General features: G+C 41.8%; 1 protein-coding gene and 1 long non-coding RNA gene across 6 annotated transcripts in view; one reads left to right on the top strand and one right to left on the bottom strand.

Moving 5' to 3' along the window:
• The window catches only part of wdr95 (WD40 repeat domain 95), a 45822-nt gene that overhangs the window by 11504 nt on the left and 14738 nt on the right, over positions 1–19580 (top strand). The window contains exons 11-20 of the mRNA XM_066699713.1: positions 1191–1308; positions 1910–1979; positions 3748–3991; positions 4609–4714; positions 5195–5343; positions 6053–6155; positions 6313–6419; positions 6523–6602; positions 6720–6774; positions 6897–6942. Of these exons, the coding sequence (XP_066555810.1) occupies positions 1191–1308; positions 1910–1979; positions 3748–3991; positions 4609–4714; positions 5195–5343; positions 6053–6155; positions 6313–6419; positions 6523–6602; positions 6720–6774; positions 6897–6942 (1078 nt within the window). The remainder of the gene's footprint in view (positions 1–1190; positions 1309–1909; positions 1980–3747; positions 3992–4608; positions 4715–5194; positions 5344–6052; positions 6156–6312; positions 6420–6522; positions 6603–6719; positions 6775–6896; positions 6943–19580) is intronic.
• LOC136746873 (uncharacterized) overlaps positions 1–19580 on the bottom strand; it is a 33656-nt gene that overhangs the window by 8154 nt on the left and 5922 nt on the right. For 2 of the 5 annotated variants that reach the window (XR_010816427.1, XR_010816430.1), the window contains exon 3: positions 18424–18650. The exons of 1 other annotated variant lie outside the window; for it this stretch is intronic. This is a non-coding gene — a long non-coding RNA (uncharacterized LOC136746873). Of the gene's footprint in view, positions 1–6939; positions 7792–18423; positions 18651–19580 lie in introns of those variants that run through there. 2 more of the 5 variants (XR_010816429.1, XR_010816432.1) reach the window with 2 other exon arrangements.

A 19580-nucleotide genomic window follows, 5' to 3' on the forward strand; every position in this document is an offset into this window, starting at 1 on the left:
ATGAAACTACCAATCTTCCACTGTAGGAAAGTAGTTGTACTTCTAATTGAAATTCACTGTTAAAAATAAAAAATCACTGGAAGTTGCATAACTGGGTCTGATTCGCTAGTAAAAACCAACAACAAGCAACCAGGGGAAATAGCCTGCTCTGTTTGTAGCCTTTAACTTCTTAAGTGTAGGAACATGGTCATTTATGGTCATTTACGTTGCCCACACTGAAATAGCTCCATCAACTCCGCTAAAGGTCTTAGAGTCACTTTTGAGAGACCCTTTGAATATGATTGCTAATGTAATGGCCAAGCATTGGATGCTTGTCTCTCACTTTCGGAGTCTGTTTTGGATCCTCTGTGAAAAAGCAGATGTGCGTGACCTCACTGATCTCTGGCGCAATGAGTCCCACAGGCGAGGAATATCTCTGATGCAAAAAAGCCCTGCTTCTTCAGTTTTAATAAAGATATTATGTGTTTGGGATGAGTTCTGCATTTCCCAAGGCTATGTGTGTAATCCTAGTCATGAGGTATAATTAGATCCAGTATTTTGAGTTAAAAGAGAAAGAGCTTCGCCAGGCTGCTATCTTGTTTGAGAAACTTTTAAACCTTTGATATTTGTCATTTATCGCCTGATCCTGGGTTATCAATTGGTTACTTAACATTATGATAATAGCACTGAAATGATAAATATAAGATTGCATTTGTTTAATTTGGAATCATTTGTAGTGGAAAAGGGCACTGTGTATCTGAAATACCAAATGCCTTAGGGAATGACTGTCACAATGCTGCAGGTCAGTGATGCGATCTGACTTGCTGGAAGCTAGTTTAAAGCTCAATAGCCAAGCTCTCTGTGCATTTGTTTTCCTTATAAATCATCCTAAACCTTCACTTTCAGATTGTGGAGGAAAACACTATGATTATATAATTTAAAAGCTAAGACTGCTGATGCAGTACTGTTCAAATAGTTTATTCTGAAAGTCGGCACAAGGCCTTAATGCAGGGAAAACTATTATGAATATGTCCATTTAGATAGGATGCTACTAGTTTTGGACATTAGTACAACTCACAAAATTTGCATTTATGGATTTGTTCATGGGGACTGAGAAATCTGGGAACTAAAATAAAAGCATTGGTTTAAAAATGCCAATTTTTCTCAGAAATGTGTGTAAGCAAATAGTAATTGTGACATTGTGTTTTCAGAATGTGGAAGAAGCTGCCAAAAGTTGAAAATGTGCCCAATATAGGAATCGACAATGCTGTTCTCTCTCCAAATTTTACATACATTCGCTGGAAGGTACATGAAGACTGGGTGACGCAGGTATTTGAACTGTTCACTTGATGGATAGATGTGTTGTAGATTTCTAAAGTAGAATAAGAGCTTTATTGATCCAAAAATGCGCTTATGTTCAACAGTATGTTTTTTCTAATCTCGGCTCCGAGTAGAGTTTTGAATCGGTCAAGCCACTCTGCAGGGATATATATACACACATACATACATACATACATACATACACACACACACACACACACACACACACCCATACAGCTCTGGAAAAATTAGGAGACCACTGCCAATGTTTCTTAAATCAACATCTCTACATGTATGGCAGCCATTCCATTCCATTCATATTTTTATTTGGAATTTGGGAGAAATGTTGTCAGGAGTTTATAGAATGTAGTTACAAAAATGTTCATTATACCCAAACACATGCCTATAAATAGTAAAACCATTTTTTTTCCAGAGCTGTATATTGTAGACTTAATTTATGTAATGTAATTTTACATATTTTTAAGACGCAATAAGTGCATGCATAACACAAGTAATTTGAAATGCTTTCAGTGAGAAATTTGTGTCTATTCTCACCCTTAACACAACTATGCTGTTTTTACATATATATTTATTTCCCTCCTTATTACAGGTAAAATATTATGACAACATCCGGGCTGTGATCTCCACATCAAACCAGGAGTCCTCCGCTCTAGTCATAGGTAAATGGTATTATTTACACATTTTAGCACATCCAGTATCCAATTATCTGACTATATGTCTGACAGCTTGTCCCACACCAATATTAAACTGAATGTCAGATCTATATCTGTTAATTTCCTGGTCTTGATAATCTACACAAAATAATGCCTGAGGGGAAATGAAAGGCTGGGTGCAGATTTCCCCACAATCCCACACTGGACAAAGCAACATCTTACTTTTAAAGGCATTCTACTCATGCTTAAGTACTGGGACTTCTGTTTGCTAGGCCACACATTATTATTTCTGTCTGATTTCACCGAGTTCTGTAGTAATTGGGTTGTACTGGACCAAGTGAGAGAGTGCAGGGTTTTAAAGGGGAAGTGAATGTGTTTATGTGCTGCCATGAGGAAACTCAAAGGCCAAATGTTTGCTTTATAAAATGCCTCATTAAGACATTTTCAAGTTGAATGTTATCACTACAGTTCACAATAGCTATACTCGTTTTTCATACATTTGAGTGTATTTGAACCTCATCCTAAGCTTTATCCTGTGACCAAAATCCTAAAATCAACTGTACCCACTTATATACCGGTAGTTTCTGTGGTAAGAGCACTATCCCCTTTAATATTACTGTTGGCAAAGATTACATTATTCAGATATTTTTCCTGTGGTTTGCCTACTGGGGAAATTGTGTGTTAAAAGAGCACAAACTACACCCAGATCTGATGTGCAGTGCCATATTTGAAATTAATATTTTATATTACTTCTCAGATATGCTTGTGTGATTCTGAATGAATACATTTACATTTAATCTAGAGCAAAACTCATCAGATGAAGACACTGTCAGTCTGGCCGTTCTCGTATTGGTACCTGAGAGACTATTGGGCTACTCCAGATTGGAGCATTAAGACATCAGATGCAAGGAATTCTCTGTAAGAAGTGTAACTTACCTTGCATATTTAATGCAAGCAGGGGGGATATATGTCAGAAGCTCAGCTGTAATGAAATTCCAGTTAATCAAGCATTAACAACATGTTCAAAGCCACTGGGAAAATCTGGGATGACTAAGTCGTCAGCTGTGATGAAATGGCAGGCTGTGAGTTTGATTTGAATTCTCTGCTTGTTGTGCTCCACTGTCATAGTCACCCAGCTGTTACACTCCTGGCAAAGCTGCAGCCTGCATGGCAGACTTCACAACACATAACAACTGACAAGAAAGTGGGGCACTGCATAGGAGATATTTTAGTGCTGACTTCGACTCCTTGTAAAAGAAAACCTTTAACTACATAATTCAGAAATGAGTATTGTATGTCCTTGATATTTACATAACTGTTTTATTTATGAACTGCATTTGGAGTTATTATGCATGATTTTACATTTCATCTCCTGGGGTCGGAAGTGAAGCGATCTTCCCAAGATTCACATCGCACAAGCATTTAGCAAATGCTCACGTTGTCGTGCATAACGATTGTCAAATGCAAAACAGAGAAATTAAGGGGAAAGTGAAGTAGATCAAGTGATCTAAAATTCCACATTTAAAAATAAAAAATATAAGCCAAGTATTTTCATGCCTGGTTCTATGAAAATCAGTTTTTTGGCACCTCATTGAGACTAATGTGATCAAGCAGTTTTTTTTTTTTTTTTCCTTCAAGTGTGCCCAGCTGCAAACTGATTTCTGAAAAGAAGTGGTAAAGCACATTAACTGAGGGCAAATCAGACATCAAGAAACTCAAGGAATTGGAAAATGCAAAATATCTAATTGGAAACAACCACTTCTTGTATTAACAGGCTGCACTGTTCCCACAACTAACATTGAGCAGCAGATGAAAGAGCTAAAGGAAGCTGGTCGAGAAGGGAAGGGGAAGAAGGTTCAGGCCTGTGCAGGGCTGCCTCTGCAGCGAGCTGACTGCGATCAGACCGTCTTCCCCATCTATAAAGGCGTGAAGACTTTTGATTTCTGTAAGAAGCACAACTTAATCGTCACTGGAGGGATGGACAGACTCATCAGGATGTGGAATCCTTATGTGACGGGGTAAGAGGAGCTGCTGTAATTATACTGACAGCCCCAAACAAAGCCTATGTCCAAAAGCCCCTTAATGAGAACAACTGCAGACTAAAAGATGAAATATTGTGAGTAACCAATGATCCCAAATGCACTTACTGAATTGCTCCACAGATGCTCACTGAAGCGTGGCCTGCCTTTCGGGTGGTTCGTTTCTGTGCCTGTAAATCACTAGGCACCAAAGCTGGGTTATCAGAAAAGCTACAGACAGAACTGAAGTAGGAAGAAGGATTAGAATTAAAATCGGACTGTAGGGGATATAAGAATGCTTGACATGAAGAACCTGTAGGGGCCCGAACCATAAGAGCGAAATGATTTTCGTTTAAGTGCTAAGAGCGTATCGGTGAAAATCTGGAGCACAGTGGAAAAAGTATAAGATCCTGCCTTCTAGAAAATGACCTATGAGGGACACTGAAAGAAAAGTCTATCCTCTATTTTTGTTTTTTTTGGTTTGCAGTAGTGTCCTCGCCTTCAGAAGCATACTTTTAGAGAAAAATATTCAGAGAACAGAGTATGACCCTGGTCTTTTTCACAGGGTTTCCAGTACTGTGTATATCCAGATGACAGACTTCATTAACTAATTGCAGGAAACCTACTGGCATCCTGAAAGGTCACTGCGCACCTGTCTTTTACCTGTATATCTCCTCAGATGACAACAGGATATTTTCTGTCTCCAATGATAATACTGCTAAGGTTGGTCATGGGTGGTCTTTGTTTTTTTATTTGCCTTCGAGTCTCAATGGGAGGGACTGTATTTTGCCCCCTATTATTTGAATTCTTAATCTAATATTATTTTAGTATCCATATCGTATATGTCACATTATGTTAAAGAACCATGTGACACCAAATTAGGTAAGGTAAAAATGAAACCAAAAACACATTTTATTACAACAGCACAAAGATGTTTTTGTTTTAAGAACTAATACTTCACACATACCTTGACACTGCGCTTTTCAGTATTTCACACACTGAAAACAGGTCTCACACAATTTCAATACATTCAGCTCTGCTCACTTACACTCATACTATATATGCACATCACACATGCACATATGGCATAACAATTATTTGGTCTAGGGTTAAGTCAATAATACAGATGCTAGGTCAAAGAATATGCTTTGAAGCAGGTAACTGTCTGTAACTCCACCCAGAGCTGGTTTAAAACTATTTCAGATCTGGGACATTCAAGACCAGTGCTGCCTGTTCACAGCAAACCCCAAAGCCAGTCAAAATGCAGATGTTTCTGCATGTCTTTACTCCCCCGTGGTGAAAACACTCTACATTGCTACGGACTCCATTGCTCTTCTCACCTTGAGGACAAAGTGGGTAGATCATTTCTCTTTAAGTGTATGCTTTTCTATATTAGGCTGCAGGGGCTTCCCCATAACACAACACACTATGAGGACACACTGAAGTAGAGTCCTAGGCTTAACACAACAGAGAGGTGCAGCATGACCCACTGTAATCCAACATCTAGTAGTTAAACATTCATAAAGCATACCATATCTACTTGCCAGCCTTGTGCTATAATTCTGTAATTCTGTTAATCAATATTTGATTGGCACACAGTGAACAGCTTATGAAGACATGGTTCTGTGAAGAGGTGAACTCTGATCTGAGATGAGTTTCTGCAAAGGGTGTAAGAGTTGTAATGTGGCGGGGAGTGCTGTGCTGCATCCTAATTAACGGGGGATTCTTGGAGAAATGCTTACAGGCAGGGTGTCCATGTGATTAGTAATTACAATGGGAAAGTCATCTGAAGGCGACAGAATCCACTGCTGTCAAACAACCATCATGTATGAATGTTATAGGTAAAGGCCACACTATAGGTGCCAGATTGATCCTTTCTATATTGATGCATTTATAAGGGGGGAGGGTATGCTAATTAACTGGGATGACATCATGTCTTCCACTCTGTATTATCTGAGGCAAGTGAACTGCAAGGATGTCATATAACATGTAAGCTCACATTAAAACACCATCCCTTGATCGATAAACCTGTTCTAACCTTGACATTTTTTGGTTTTGCAGGCCACAACCCCAGGGTAACCTCACTGTGTCTCATAAAGAGCCAGTCCTGTGCTGTGGCTACAGTAAGGAGTTCCGGCAAGTGGTCAGCTGTACGGAAGGATCTGTGAGTTGAACACAATCATGCAAACAACCCTCTGTCCATTTTTATTTTAGTTTATACCTGAAGTGATCTCTCTCTGTCCACTGAAAAGAAAACCAAAACATCCTGTGTGTGTCTCAGATTACTTCCTTACTCTTACATTTGTTCTCATACCTTCAAGGTTGTCAAAGTCTGGGATATCGATACTGGAAACCAAGTCTTCGAGTTTGGTGGTGCCCATGGGTCCTCTGCGATTACGTGCCTGACCTTTGACCTTAGTGGCAGAAGGTTTGTTTGGGTATTTTGAGTGACATTTATAACCATAAATGGAATTGGGCAAGCCATCAAAACAAATACATTGAGTGTCACTTCCTTTACAATGATCTTACAGGCTTGTCACTGGTGGAAGAGATGGGTGTTTGAAGATCTGGAATTTCAACAATGGCCACTGCTTACGGATTTTAAGGAAGGGTAAGCAGTTTATCTGTCGTTTTGCAAAGTTGTTGGCGATACTGCGGTAGTCCAAGCTGTTAATTGAACTCTTCCAGCCCTCAGTTAAGGGTCTCTTAAGGGTTTTCTTTTTTACAGAACATAAGAAAGATGAAGTCTGTGACTGCACTTATGTTAAAGTCAACAGAAACAAGTGAGTTCCTTCAGCTTATTGGCCCTATTTTAGTTTTAGGGTTAGCATTACTAGAGAGTCTGGTAACTACATAAGGTTTCAACTGATGTAAATGTAAACTAAAACAGGTCTCTGCCTTTCAGATACGTGATGGCTGTGGGCTGGGATCGACAGATAGACATGTACTTTGTAAGTATAATACCACGTCAACAATTGTATACATTTAAAAAAAAAAGCTGCTGTGGAGGAAGGATTTGTAAAATTCACAGAAACAATGCATTTTGAAAAACATCGGGCATAATTTTGTAAATCATTCTGGAGTATTTTTTGTAAACCACATGGTTTTCTAACCAGATATTCACGATATGGTCTTGCATTGCTCCTCTAACATAGAAGAGCTGAAGATTGTGGGATTGCTATTGGATAATTACTCTGAAAGCATTTTTTTTTTTTTCTAATGTTAGTAGTTAGTTTACTTTTATAGTAAAATTGAGAAATTGTTGCACGGTTTCTTTCCTATGGTGCAATGATATGGTTTCCACAGAGTAGAGAGGAGGGGGGGGGGGTAGAGAAAAAAAAAAAAACGAATATTGTGAGACGCAGCAGACCGACACACACTGGCCCCTGCTTCCACTATCTACCTTTTATCCCTTCTGTGCCTCTCCACACCACACTAAAGTTACCTTATTGGGCGAGGTTAAAAAAAAATTGACAATTTACATACACTGCTCATTTACATTTAAATCATATTTAAAAGCAGTAGATCACTCTCCACTAACAAAAAGGACAGTAGTAACGGGCTCCTGTGGCCCTCCCTGCTCTGTGTGAGGCTACAGTTATGTTAGTACTAGGCACAATGCCTTCAGAAGGATTGTTGCCCCGGGTCCAATGCGGGCTGTATGCTTTCAGCTTCTTCCTCCTAAATCAGTGACAATCAGCCCTTCTGCCACTTCCTCCAGAACAGCATATGGCCTGTTCTCCCAAGCTGGTTCATGGTTTGTAATGGCAGGTCCCAGGGAAAACCAAGGCATACAGCACCTGAAAAAGGGTGGACAAGTTGAGGGACGAATCCTGCATTTCAGATAGGGGCTTATGGGTGTCATTCTCCGCTGGCTGCTTTGGTGCCAGACGATTGTGACGTAGTATGACCCTCCGCTGCCTGCCCGTCATCTGCACCCAGTACACAGATATTCTTTCGAGCACAGTACACTGACCCTCGCAGGAATTGGGGAGTTTTGGGCTCCCGACTCTTCTTGCCTGGTGAGTAAATCCACATCCTGTCACCTGGCTTAAAGTGGGTTTCCCTGGTATGCACATCATACGGCCGTTTGACAGTTTAACTCATGTAGCAATAACCCATCTAGTGGTTTTCGGAAAACCCAGGATATACAGATGAAGTAACAAGTTTATTATACAAAACAAATACAGGTTAACCTGGAGCTCTACTCTTACAGCGTGAGTTGGAAGAAGCCCCTTTGTATATCTGATAGACAACAGGTTACAGCCTTCTCAAATCAAATCCAGTTGCATACGATGCATATTAATACAATTGTTGAGGACATATTCAAAAAGACAACTGTAGGCCTATACATTCAACAAAATTAACATTTAAGGCAGAAGCAAGGTAACCTCTAGCATTTCTACAGGTAAATACTAACAAATTTGCTTTATAAAACAGAACTGAATTAACATGAAACAATACTATAACATGAAAATATAAAACAGAAAATTAAGTAAATTTTCCCCACTACACCCAGAAATTACCCCTAGTGAGACCAGTGATCCACCCACAAAAGAAAGCCTGAGATTGAGAAAAGACTAAAAGACATTTAGACAGAACACCCCACCCATAAACAATGACTAAAGGTGAACCGATCAAACACGTCCACATGCATTTTAAATAAAGTATATTCACTGAGTAACAAACTTCTGGAGAAACGCCAAGGGATTATGATAATGAAAAACCTGCTAAAAGGAGCAGAAAGTCAAATACACCTCAAAATGCTGTCAAACTAGAGAGCCAAAGTCTCCTTCTCTACTGGAGAATATTTATGAGCAAGATTACATTTCTTCAAGAAATGAGGATACTCTACCCAACCATCATCCTGAAGAATTGCACCTGCACCAATATCAATGCAGAGCTTCGACTAATAAAAGACAATGGCAGATAACGAGAGCATGAACCATGAACACCTTTGCTTGCTCAAAGGCGTACTGGCAACAATCAGTCTAAATAAACCGCACTTATCAGATTGGTCGAAGGGGCAACAACTTGGGAAATGTTTTTACAAAATTGGGGGCATTTCACATCTTGAACACCATAACATTATATTGAAAAAGACCAGTGCTCGGTACCAGTGACGCATTCACTGCCACTGCACACTTGTGTAGCATTATGTTGGGTGTATTTTGATAAGAGCATTTTAGCTCTGAGCTGAAGCACTGATCTAAAGAAGACCTCTCCCCCCAAAGTTATCAGATTTCCTTAAAGCGTGGGACTGGTTTACATCAAAGTGACAGTCTGGAAGGATGGCACCGAGAATAGGCCAAATAGTTTGGAATCCTGCTGTGAGATGTCTGGGGAAGGGGGCCTGTAGGTAATAAAAGCTCTTTGAAGTGGATGAGAGCCGAAATCCCGACAGAGATACGAACCCGGGCCAACCGGCATTTCCAAAAGATGGCATGGATGGACAGTCATAAATCAAGCCCCCCTCCAATAGGACACTGTGGGCTGAAACCAAAATCCAATCTCTCAAACTCAAGAACCAATCACCTATTGATCTGACAGGCGTATAAAGAACAGCGCATGGTCTCTCTCTCTCTCACCTGAGCCAGAAACTCGCTGCCACAGCTCAACCTGTAGCTCTGTTGCCCTAACCGGAACCAGAAACCAACCAAGTCTTTGCCGGCAACAGAAGAGTTAAACTGGGAGGAGATTGAGCCGTACGAAGAATTCTTTAAAGGACTTTATTAAATAAAGAACTTTACAGACTGCGCTGCCCACCTGTGCCCACCTGATCAGTGGAGTTTTACAGCTGGACAATTGACTAAGTCGACTGAATATGAAAGTGTCAGTCATTTAAATAGCTATTTGAGTCTTAAGAAACTCGACCCTTGGAACAAACAGGGCCCTGCTTTCCTCAAAGACTTTGTCTTCAAATAAGTACGGTGAGAGACCCTGCTTGCCAAGAAGATTTTGTGCACAATCTTGGAGCCTTCAAACCAGTGGAACATCTGTTTGGAAAAGACTCTACATTCGCGAAACCCCAACATCCAGGTGCATCGACTGAGTGGAAGTTCTTGGACAAAGCCGAACCGGACTGCCTTTGTTCCAAACCACACGGACCTCGTGCCGTGTGCTGTTATCTGAGCCCGAAGACAGAGAGGCCTCTCTGCGACGAAGTTCAGATAAGTGTAACAGTTTGGAGTTTGCGATTCATGACATTTGAGAAATCAATTAGAAATGTTAATATGCGATTCATAACTCTAGAATGTGTAATATCATTTAGTTTTCTTAAATATAAATGTGTTGCATTAAACGGTTTTGTTGATAATTTTAGAAATAAAATCTGTCAACGCCGAGAAATATCTTCTCATTCCTGTTTAACGGTTTAGTCTGAAATTGACACAAGTTAATAGACACCAGATTATAGGTGGCCCTGCCTATCCTTAAATCATTGAATAATAATCAGTTAAGGGAAATTGTGGTAACAAGTAATGATAGGATCTCTCAGCACCTAAACATATATATATATATATACACTCACCTAAAGGATTATTAGGAACACCTGTTCCAATTTCTCATTAATGCAATTATCTAACCAACCAATCACATGGCAGTTGCTTCAATGCATTTAGGGGTGTGGTCCTGGTCAAGACAATCTCCTGAACTCCAAACTGAATGTCTGAATGGGAAAGAAAGGTGATTTAAGCAATTTTGAGCGTGGCATGGTTGTTTGTGAAATACTCAGACCGGCCCGTCTGGCACCATCTGCTCAGTTACTGGGATTTTCACGCACAACCATTTCTAGGGTTTACAAAGAATGGTGTGAAAAGGGAAAAACATCCAGTATGCGGCAGTCCTGTGGGCGAAAATGCCTTGTTGATGCTAGAGGTCAGAGGAGAATGGGCCGACTGATTCAAGCTGATAGAAGAGCAACTTTGACTGAAATAGTGAGTCAGAATTTGGCGTAAACAGAATGAGAACATGGATCCATCATGCCTCGTTACCACTGTGCAGGCTGGTGGTGGTGGTGTAATGGTGTGGGGGATGTTTTCTTGGCACACTTTAGGCCCCTTAGTGCCAATTGGGCATCGTTTAAATGCCATGGCCTACCTGAGCATTGTTTCTGACCATGTCCATCCCTTTATGACCACCATGTACCCATCCTCTGATGGCTACTTCCAGCAAGATAATGCACCATGTCACAAAGGTCGAATCATTTCAAATTGGTTTCTTGAACATGACAATGAGTTCACTGTACTAAACTGGCCCCCACAGTCACCAGATCTCAACCCAATAGAGCATCTTTGGGATGTGGTGGAACGGGAGCTTCGTGCCCTGGATGTGCATCCCACAAATCTCCAACAACTGCAAGATGCTATCCTATCAATATGGGCCAACATTTCTAAAGAATGCTTTCAGCACCTTGTTGAATCAATGCCACGTAGAATTAAGGCAGTTCTGAAGGCGAAATGGGGTCAAACACAGTATTAGTATGGTGTTCCTAATAATCCTTTATGTGAGTGTATATACACACAGTCTCATTTACAACGAGAAGTTACCCGACATAAATACCAACCTGCGTAGTTATTTAATGTCCGACTAACAATACTAAATGAGAGACTCGCCTTAGTCTTACTAACCGTTATTGTAGTCAATGTGTTTATAACCTTTTTTGTGTAAAGATGCGTGTTATCATATGCGATCCCATGGTCTTTGATTTGGTCACAGAAGTGATTTGTTGATCTAGAGTTGAATTTTAATTAGTTTTTCCCTTTTGTATAATTAGTGTAGTGCTACATTTAGTCTGTTTTTGAATATATTTGACAATTTATATCTTTGGAATTGGTGTCTGCGTCCAATTATTACAGAAATTGAGTTCTACAAGATTCCAGGATTCGTGATAAGGTGATACTATAAATTCACTTCTTTAACTGAAATTTATAAGTGTACCTTACGCTACACTTGTGACTGGGATACAGCGCGAGATCGATTGAGAGATTATCTGTCAGCCTCCGCAACGCACAGTGTTCAAAACAAAAACCAGTTTGATTTACCTCACACCAAGAAGCAGTCTCCATTTCCACATTAAAAGACCATCTCTAATAAAAGTAGCCTATGGACACTTCTGCAATGTCACGCAATCAAAGTCAGCATGACGCACATGAGTTGTACATCATTCTGCTCTGCAAGCATTTGTTCTCGTCAAGGTGCTATACGATTGTTAAAGCAGCATTCTCTTGAACAGCTCTCACCCGAAAAGAAAGCATATCAAATCAGAGTTTGACAATAGCCACTCAAATCAACATGAGAAATCATTAAACATTGGCATCATAAGAATCGGCACATTCTAGTTCTCTAGACATGTGTGAGTCACTGTGTACACGGGGAACAACTCAGGATGTTTGTGAAAACCAGGACCACGATCAACAAATCAGTGTTTTAACTACCTCTAGGTTGACACTGGTTTGCTAAATCATTCCCCAGAATAAATGACACCAACAGGCAACTTGCGTCTCACCCCAACAATCGCAGGTCCCGTCACCCGTTCAGATGGCAGTTCCACTATATGTAAAGTCACCTGCACAAAACCAATTTCAAATGCCTGAATCTAAATGCTAGAACCAGAAGCTGAGGTCTCATTCAAAGGCAACACATGGTCTAACAAATACCATTGAACTGCACAATCTAAAAATTCAGAACGCTCGTCAGTACCATCAAACCACAGGCACAAACCCATCCGAAATTAAAATGTTTATACCTCACAGGGCTAATTTCAGGTTTGGAAATCAATTTCACATAAAGCTAATCATTTGGGCGTACGGCATTGACTACTGTAACCGTAGAAGGCCTATGGAACTTTTCAGTCTTGCATTTCAATAAAACAATCCGCTATAACGTGACCCTTTTGCAGAGAAAAGCATACTACTTTGTTGGAATTACTTCCTGAAAGTTTCACCACTTCTATGCACCCAGTTCTTGGGGAGTTTCTCTTTTTATATATTTTTTTTGCTAGAACATGTGTAGTGCAGAGAGCCCACATTATGGCTTTGAAGGCCTCTTTACATTCCTTGGTCCAGAATCCTCACAGACCAAGACCGCAGCACAGTCCTGTTAGGTGGGGGGGTGATGGCCACCATGTTCAATGGGAAGTATGCAGAGGGCAGAAATGGTGAGATTTCCTTCCATGGCACCTCCAGAGACACCTTCACGTCTCTCCTGGAATACCTTTACACCGATTCATGCTGTCCAGCTACTGCCCTGCAGGCCATGTCTGTATTGGTCTTTGCGGACATGTACCAGTTGACTCGTTGGCAGCACACGTGTGTACATACCTGCAGAGCATGCCCAGCAGGGAGCTCTTCAGCCATCCGCTTGACTCCTTCATTTCATCGCCAGTAACCATCTGATCTTCAGTCAGAAAGAGGACCCATACGGAACTTCACCGAGTAGGAGAGACTTCATGGAGCTGGCTTCAGATCAGTGCCCCAGATACCACTGCACATTTGACTGGGACCCTGATCCGAGCGCATTGGCCTCTGCAGTGCATGATGGTGAAAACAAACCTCTAAGTCACACATTGCTTACCATAAAGACAAAATCCGGTTTCACAATCCAGTTCGAGATGCTGGCCATTCCAGATCTACGTGTGGAACATTTGTAACTGTGGGTACTGCAACTAACATGATGAACAGTTCAGATCTACTGTGTAGAGGAGCCAACTGGTTTCACTGAACCCTTAATTACTTAATAGTCCCGATTGGCTTAAAATGGTGATCTTTATCCAGTAAGTATGGGCACTTATAACACCAGAATGACCTGGGGCTTTCCAACTACTGGGCTGGAGATTATAGTTGTAAAGTGTTCAAGTGATATTGCTGAACAGTCAGTGAAAAGAAATCTCCGAGTGCAGCAACACAATCCATCTCTAAAATAATGAAGTTCTATATATTTAAGGGTTTTGAAATTTAAACAAGCTGCATTTCAGTAAATAGTTTAAGTTCATCACTCGGGATAAATTAGTCTTGGGGGGAGCAGTGCAACATGTCCCTGTACCCAATAAGGGAATAAGGTAAAGGCAGTGCGGTGGGGAGGGGAGGGGCACAAAAGGGACAAGTAGGAAGAAAGTGAAGGGGGCCGTGTGTACATTGACTCAACCGTAATGCACACAGACCGACATTTCCATTGAGGAAGACACTCGCTACTCACAAGGACTATTTATTCCAAATGCATGCATGTGCAGAGCCTTAGGCAATTTGATGGGAAAGCCACATTTTGAGTAAAGGGGGCACTACTGAACACATGGGCTGCTAGTGTCCCCTGTGGTTTTATGGGGCTCCTTCCTAACCAGTTCGTGCCGATTTGTGGTGGTGTTGCAACATTGTGGGGGCTGGGCAGTGCCTTTAGCAGGGTCTCTTTACGGCCATAGCCATGTATTCAGCTCTGCATACACAAAGCATTATTTATCACGGTCCAACAGTCTCCACCAGAGTGGCAGCTAATAAAACTTCTTGCAAATGTACTGGGGGATTTTAGTTAAACTTGGATGTGGAGATCTCCGCATTCCAACCCTTCGATAAACTGCTCCTTCAACATCTGGTCTTGGAACTACGACCCCCTGCTATTGCAATAGATATGTAGGGCCACGTGAAATCGGTTGGGGAGAAATCTGATGGATAAATAAAAAATAATAATAATAATCCAAAACTCAAAATCTAGGGCCATATATAAAAAATCGGCTAAATGCGATTGCAAATACCCATGGCATTTCACTGGCCTCTCTTCCTCCCTCTAAACTGCACTTCAGTGATAGCTGCTTTCCGAGATCTAGCTCGTGGCTCTCTGCTGTCCCCTTGCCTAGGTTCCTCATTGCTTCCCACCCCAAACTCAACGCTAAAATGTGCCCATTTGTCTTCCCCTCTACAATTGTTCAGTTTACTGGCAGAGTCCACTTTATGGTTCTGAAGGCCTCCTCTTACTCCTTTCTCTAGCAAACTGCTTGGCCTCCGTAAGCTCATGTAAGGGCTGGCACACAGGACAGTCCTCTCAGTGCACTCTGAGATGATGGCCACCATGTTCAATGGGAAGTATGCAGAGGCCAGAAGTTGTGAGGTTTCCTTCCATGGGACCTCCAGGGACACCTTCCAGTCTTTCCTGAAATACCTTTACACCGATTCATGCTGTCCAGCTAGTGCCCTGCAGGCCATGTCTGTATTGGTCTTTGCGGAGATGTACCAGTTGACTTGCTTGCAGCACACGTGGGAGGCGTGTGTACATACCTGCAGAGCATGCCCAGCAGGGAGCTGCTCAACTCCAGCCTAAGAGTGGTCATCCTTCTCAGGAGGGCCACATTTCACAACACATTTCAGTCAGTCTGGTTGCTTCATTTCATCGCCAGTAACCATCAGATCTTCAGTCAGAAAGATTACTTCCTGAACCTCACGGAGGAGAGATTTCGTAGAGCGACACAGGAAGACGTGGTGGTACATCAAGTGCTCCATTCACTGTATAACTGCCCCAGATACTACTGCACACTTATGCGACTGCAAACCTGATCTGAGAGCGAGAGATTATCTGGCATTTGTCTCTGCAATGCACAGTATTCAAAACAACCCACCTCATTGTCACATTGATTTCCATAAAAACACCACAAGACTGGGCAACATCTCCTTTAAAACTTCTCCCTATTACAACTTGTGCCTGAACACTTCCAGGAGGAATATCCACCTTCTATAGTGCAGCAAGAAGCAAGAGTTGCCATTTCTTGTACTGATGCAATGCCTCATAAGTGGGTTTAGCCACAAAAGACAACAGACTCCATACTGAACAAACAAAAGTCTTCCACTAGGTATACAAACCCCAAAAAACACGACTCACAAATTAAGGCAAAGACGGTAGCCGCTACAACATTAGCACAAACAAAACCCATAGGAAAAAAGGGCTAAACAAAGCTACAAATCAAAAGTGACCCGAAAAAGTAGGACACGCCAAACCCACAAACACAAGTCACTAGAGGTAGAGAACTAAAATACACTACAAAAGCAGACTCGCCTCACATCCATGTACAGGACAAGCCCCCAACCAGTTACATCTCCGCTAAATCCGAAGGGATTTAGCATTAATCGGGAAGGTAGCCCTATTGACACCAGCTGTGATCCACCCACAAAGTAAAGCCAAAGACTGAGATAAGGTGTTCAGAAAAGAGTCTGTGCATTACCACAAAGACTAGGAAAAGCAGGCCTTGGAGAAAAAAGCAAAATGCTAAGAAATCTAAAAAAAGAAATAAGCTTGCCTATCCTTTGACAAACTTCAAAAATAAAACTAGTAAGGTAAGGACACCCATAAAATGGCTAACGTAAGGAAGCCCATAAATCACTCATTGTGGTCACAGCCATTGGTCTACGTAACGGACAAAATCTCCTGGGGACACAATGCAATACCTCCTTTGACATTTGGCTCTGCCAAACTCATTGATATAGCTCTAGAATACAGAACAAACAATCAATCCACAAAATACTGTTACTAGAACTTCTTATATTGCCACCAAAAATACCCATCATGTAAACCATATTCCAGGAATGTCTGGAAAAGGGACATTCCCGGAATGTCTCACAGGCTCGCCATGGAATTATTCATTCTTGCATATCAATAAAACAATCCGCTATAACGTGACCCTATTGCAATTCCAACTAATTTGTTGGAATTACTTCCTGAAAGTTTCACCACTTCTATGCACCCAGTTTCTGGGGTATGTTTTTTTTTTTTTTTTTTTTTTTGGGCTAACACAGGTGTAGTGCAGAGAGCCCATGTTATGGCTTTGAAGGCCTCCTCGCACTCCTTGGTCCAGAATACTCTGCTTGGCCTCTGTAAGCTTGTGTATGGGCCAGACTACAGCACAGTCCCGTCAGAGATCTGGGAGCTGATGGCCACCATGTTCAATGGGAAGTATGCAGAGGCCAGAAGTTGTGAGGTTTCCTTCCATGGGACCTCCAGGGACACCTTCCAGTCTTTCCTGAAATACCTTTACACCGATTCATGCTGTCCAGCTAGTGCCCTGCAGGCCATGTTTGGATTGGTCTTTGCGGACATGTACCAGTTGACTCGTTGGCAGCACACGTGGGAGGCGTGTGTACATACCTGCAGAGCATGCCCAGCAGGGAGGTTTTCACCTCCAGCCTAAGAGTGGTCATCCTTCTAAGGAGGGCCATGCTTCACAACACATGCGCTATCCACCTGGCTCCTGCATTTCATTTCATCAACAATAACCATCTGATCTCCAGCCAGAAAGATCACTTCCTGGACCTCACTGAGGAGGAGAGACTTCATGGAGCTAGCTTCATATCAGTGCCCCAGATATTTATGGGATCTTTTGGGAAATGGTGGATACCATGTCCCCTCACAGTGGAGTCCCCACAAAAGTTTAACCACTTAATGATAACCTAAAATCTGAATACCATATTTGAAATTCAATGAGTTTTATTAATGGTTTGTTTTCCACTTGTGAAGTCCCTGCTGAAAACTTGCCGATTGAAGATTGGGTTTGAATTTGTTTTTGCTGCGCTGCCAATTTACATTTCAAGCACAAAGTCTACATTTAAGATGGTACTACAACATAGTTTATGTATAAATTTAGGTTTAAAATACTAGGGCTCTGGGCTTCAAACAGGGCCTTTTCAATCTGGTTCGGTTTGGAAATTAGGTCCATCTGCTCATACATTTGCCGTTTTAGGGTTTCCTGCAACTACATTAAAATTTAGGTTTTAACATCCAAAACAAAGTACACGTCTATAAGACACACTCATATCCCCCCCGCTTTTTTAAAACTGAAAAATGCAAAAGAAAAAATCCCCAAGACTCAAAATAACCAATTACATATGGTCCTAGACATGAGATTGCAAATCCCTGCAGTGTTTCACTGGCCTCTCCTCCTCACTCTAAACTGCACTTCAGCAATGGCTGCTTTCCCCAGATAGAGCTCTTTAAAGCTATTGTGTCTCTCTGCGGTCCTCTTGCCTAGGTTCCTCGTTGCTTCCCACCTCAAACTCAACACTAAATGTGCCCCTTTGTCACTACAATTGTTCAGTTTACTGGCAATCTTGAACTGCGATATATAGTGCAGAGTCCACTTTATGGTCCTGAAGGCCTCCTCACACTCCTTTGTCTAGTAAACAGCTTGGCCTCATGCAAGGGCCGGCACACAGGACAGTCCTCTCGGTGCACTCTGAGGTGATGGCCACCATATTCAATGGGAAGTATGCAGAGGCCAGGAATTGTGAGGTTTCCTTCCATGGGACCTCCAGAGACACCTTCCCATCGTTCCTGGATACCTTTACACCGATTCATGCTGTCCAGCTAGTGCCCTGCAGGCCATGTCTGTATTGGGCTTCGTGGAGATGTAACAGCAGACTCACTTGCTGCACACGTGTGAAGAGCGTTTGTACACATACCTGAAGCAAGCTCGGCAAAGCACCATCAGCTATCCACATGGCTCCTTCATTTCAATGCCAATAACGATGCTATCTTCAGCCAGAAAGACTTGTGGAAACTCACTGACGAGGAGAGACTTCATGGAGCTGCATGGGTGGCCATTGTTGTGGTACATAAGGGAGCTGGTTCAGTTCCAGTGCCATGTTCACTGCTCTGGACTACGCTGTACACTTGCGTGACTGGGACCCTAATGAGATGGACGGAGAGATTAGCTGGAATTTGCCTCTGCAATGCAGTGTTCAAAACAACCCACCTCATTACCTTGCACATTGATTACCCAAAAAATAAAGTTAAGCTAGTGAAAGCTAGTGACCATTCTAGATCCACACATGTGCAACATGTGTCACACCATGGTGCTGCAAACATTGTTCAGTTATCAAGTAAACCTTTCAGGGTGAAAGAAGCGATCTATTGGATCAAGTAAAGACTATTGTGACAATTTCCTTTATCAGTACTGGTTTCCTAAAACAGTTCCGCGTTTGTAATTAACATGTCGAATGGTCTACTGTAAAAGTAGGTGGTTCCAACCAGTGTCCTAGAAAGCTACCTGGTTTCATTGAACCCCCAAACTACTTAAAATCGAGCCAATTATTGGCTAAAGATTAGTGAAGGATACCTATAACACCAGAATGACCCGAGGCTTTCCAGGTACTAGGTTGGAGACTAGCAAGAGGGGCACATAGATGGGACGGAAGTAGAACAAAGCGGAAGGAGAGGGCAGTGTGTACGGTCAGTCTGTTGTGCATGTAATGTAAGCCGATTCACACTAGCAGTCTCACAGCTTGTTCTCATAAGGAAAGCATTGATTTTTCAAGGCCGCAGCCATGTTTTCAGCTGTGCGTACACGTTATTTAAACAGGATGTATTGGACGGAGAAAAATAAGTCTCAACCGGAGTTGCAGCTAAAGAAGCTTCTTGCAATTCACTGGGGAATCTTGGATGCGAAGATCAGCGTATTCCAACACTTTGTTAAACTGCTCCTTCAACATGGTCTTAACTCTGACCCCATGCGTCGATAAGACTCAAGCTCCAGTGCAAATCCCTGGAGTGTTTCACCGGCCTCTCCTTACTCTAAACTGCACTTTAAATCAATGGGATCACATTAGCGCCATAATTG

This window comes from Amia ocellicauda, chromosome 3 (genome assembly GCF_036373705.1).
Source record: "Amia ocellicauda isolate fAmiCal2 chromosome 3, fAmiCal2.hap1, whole genome shotgun sequence".
In the NCBI taxonomy this organism is placed as follows: Eukaryota; Metazoa; Chordata; class Actinopteri; order Amiiformes; family Amiidae; genus Amia; species Amia ocellicauda.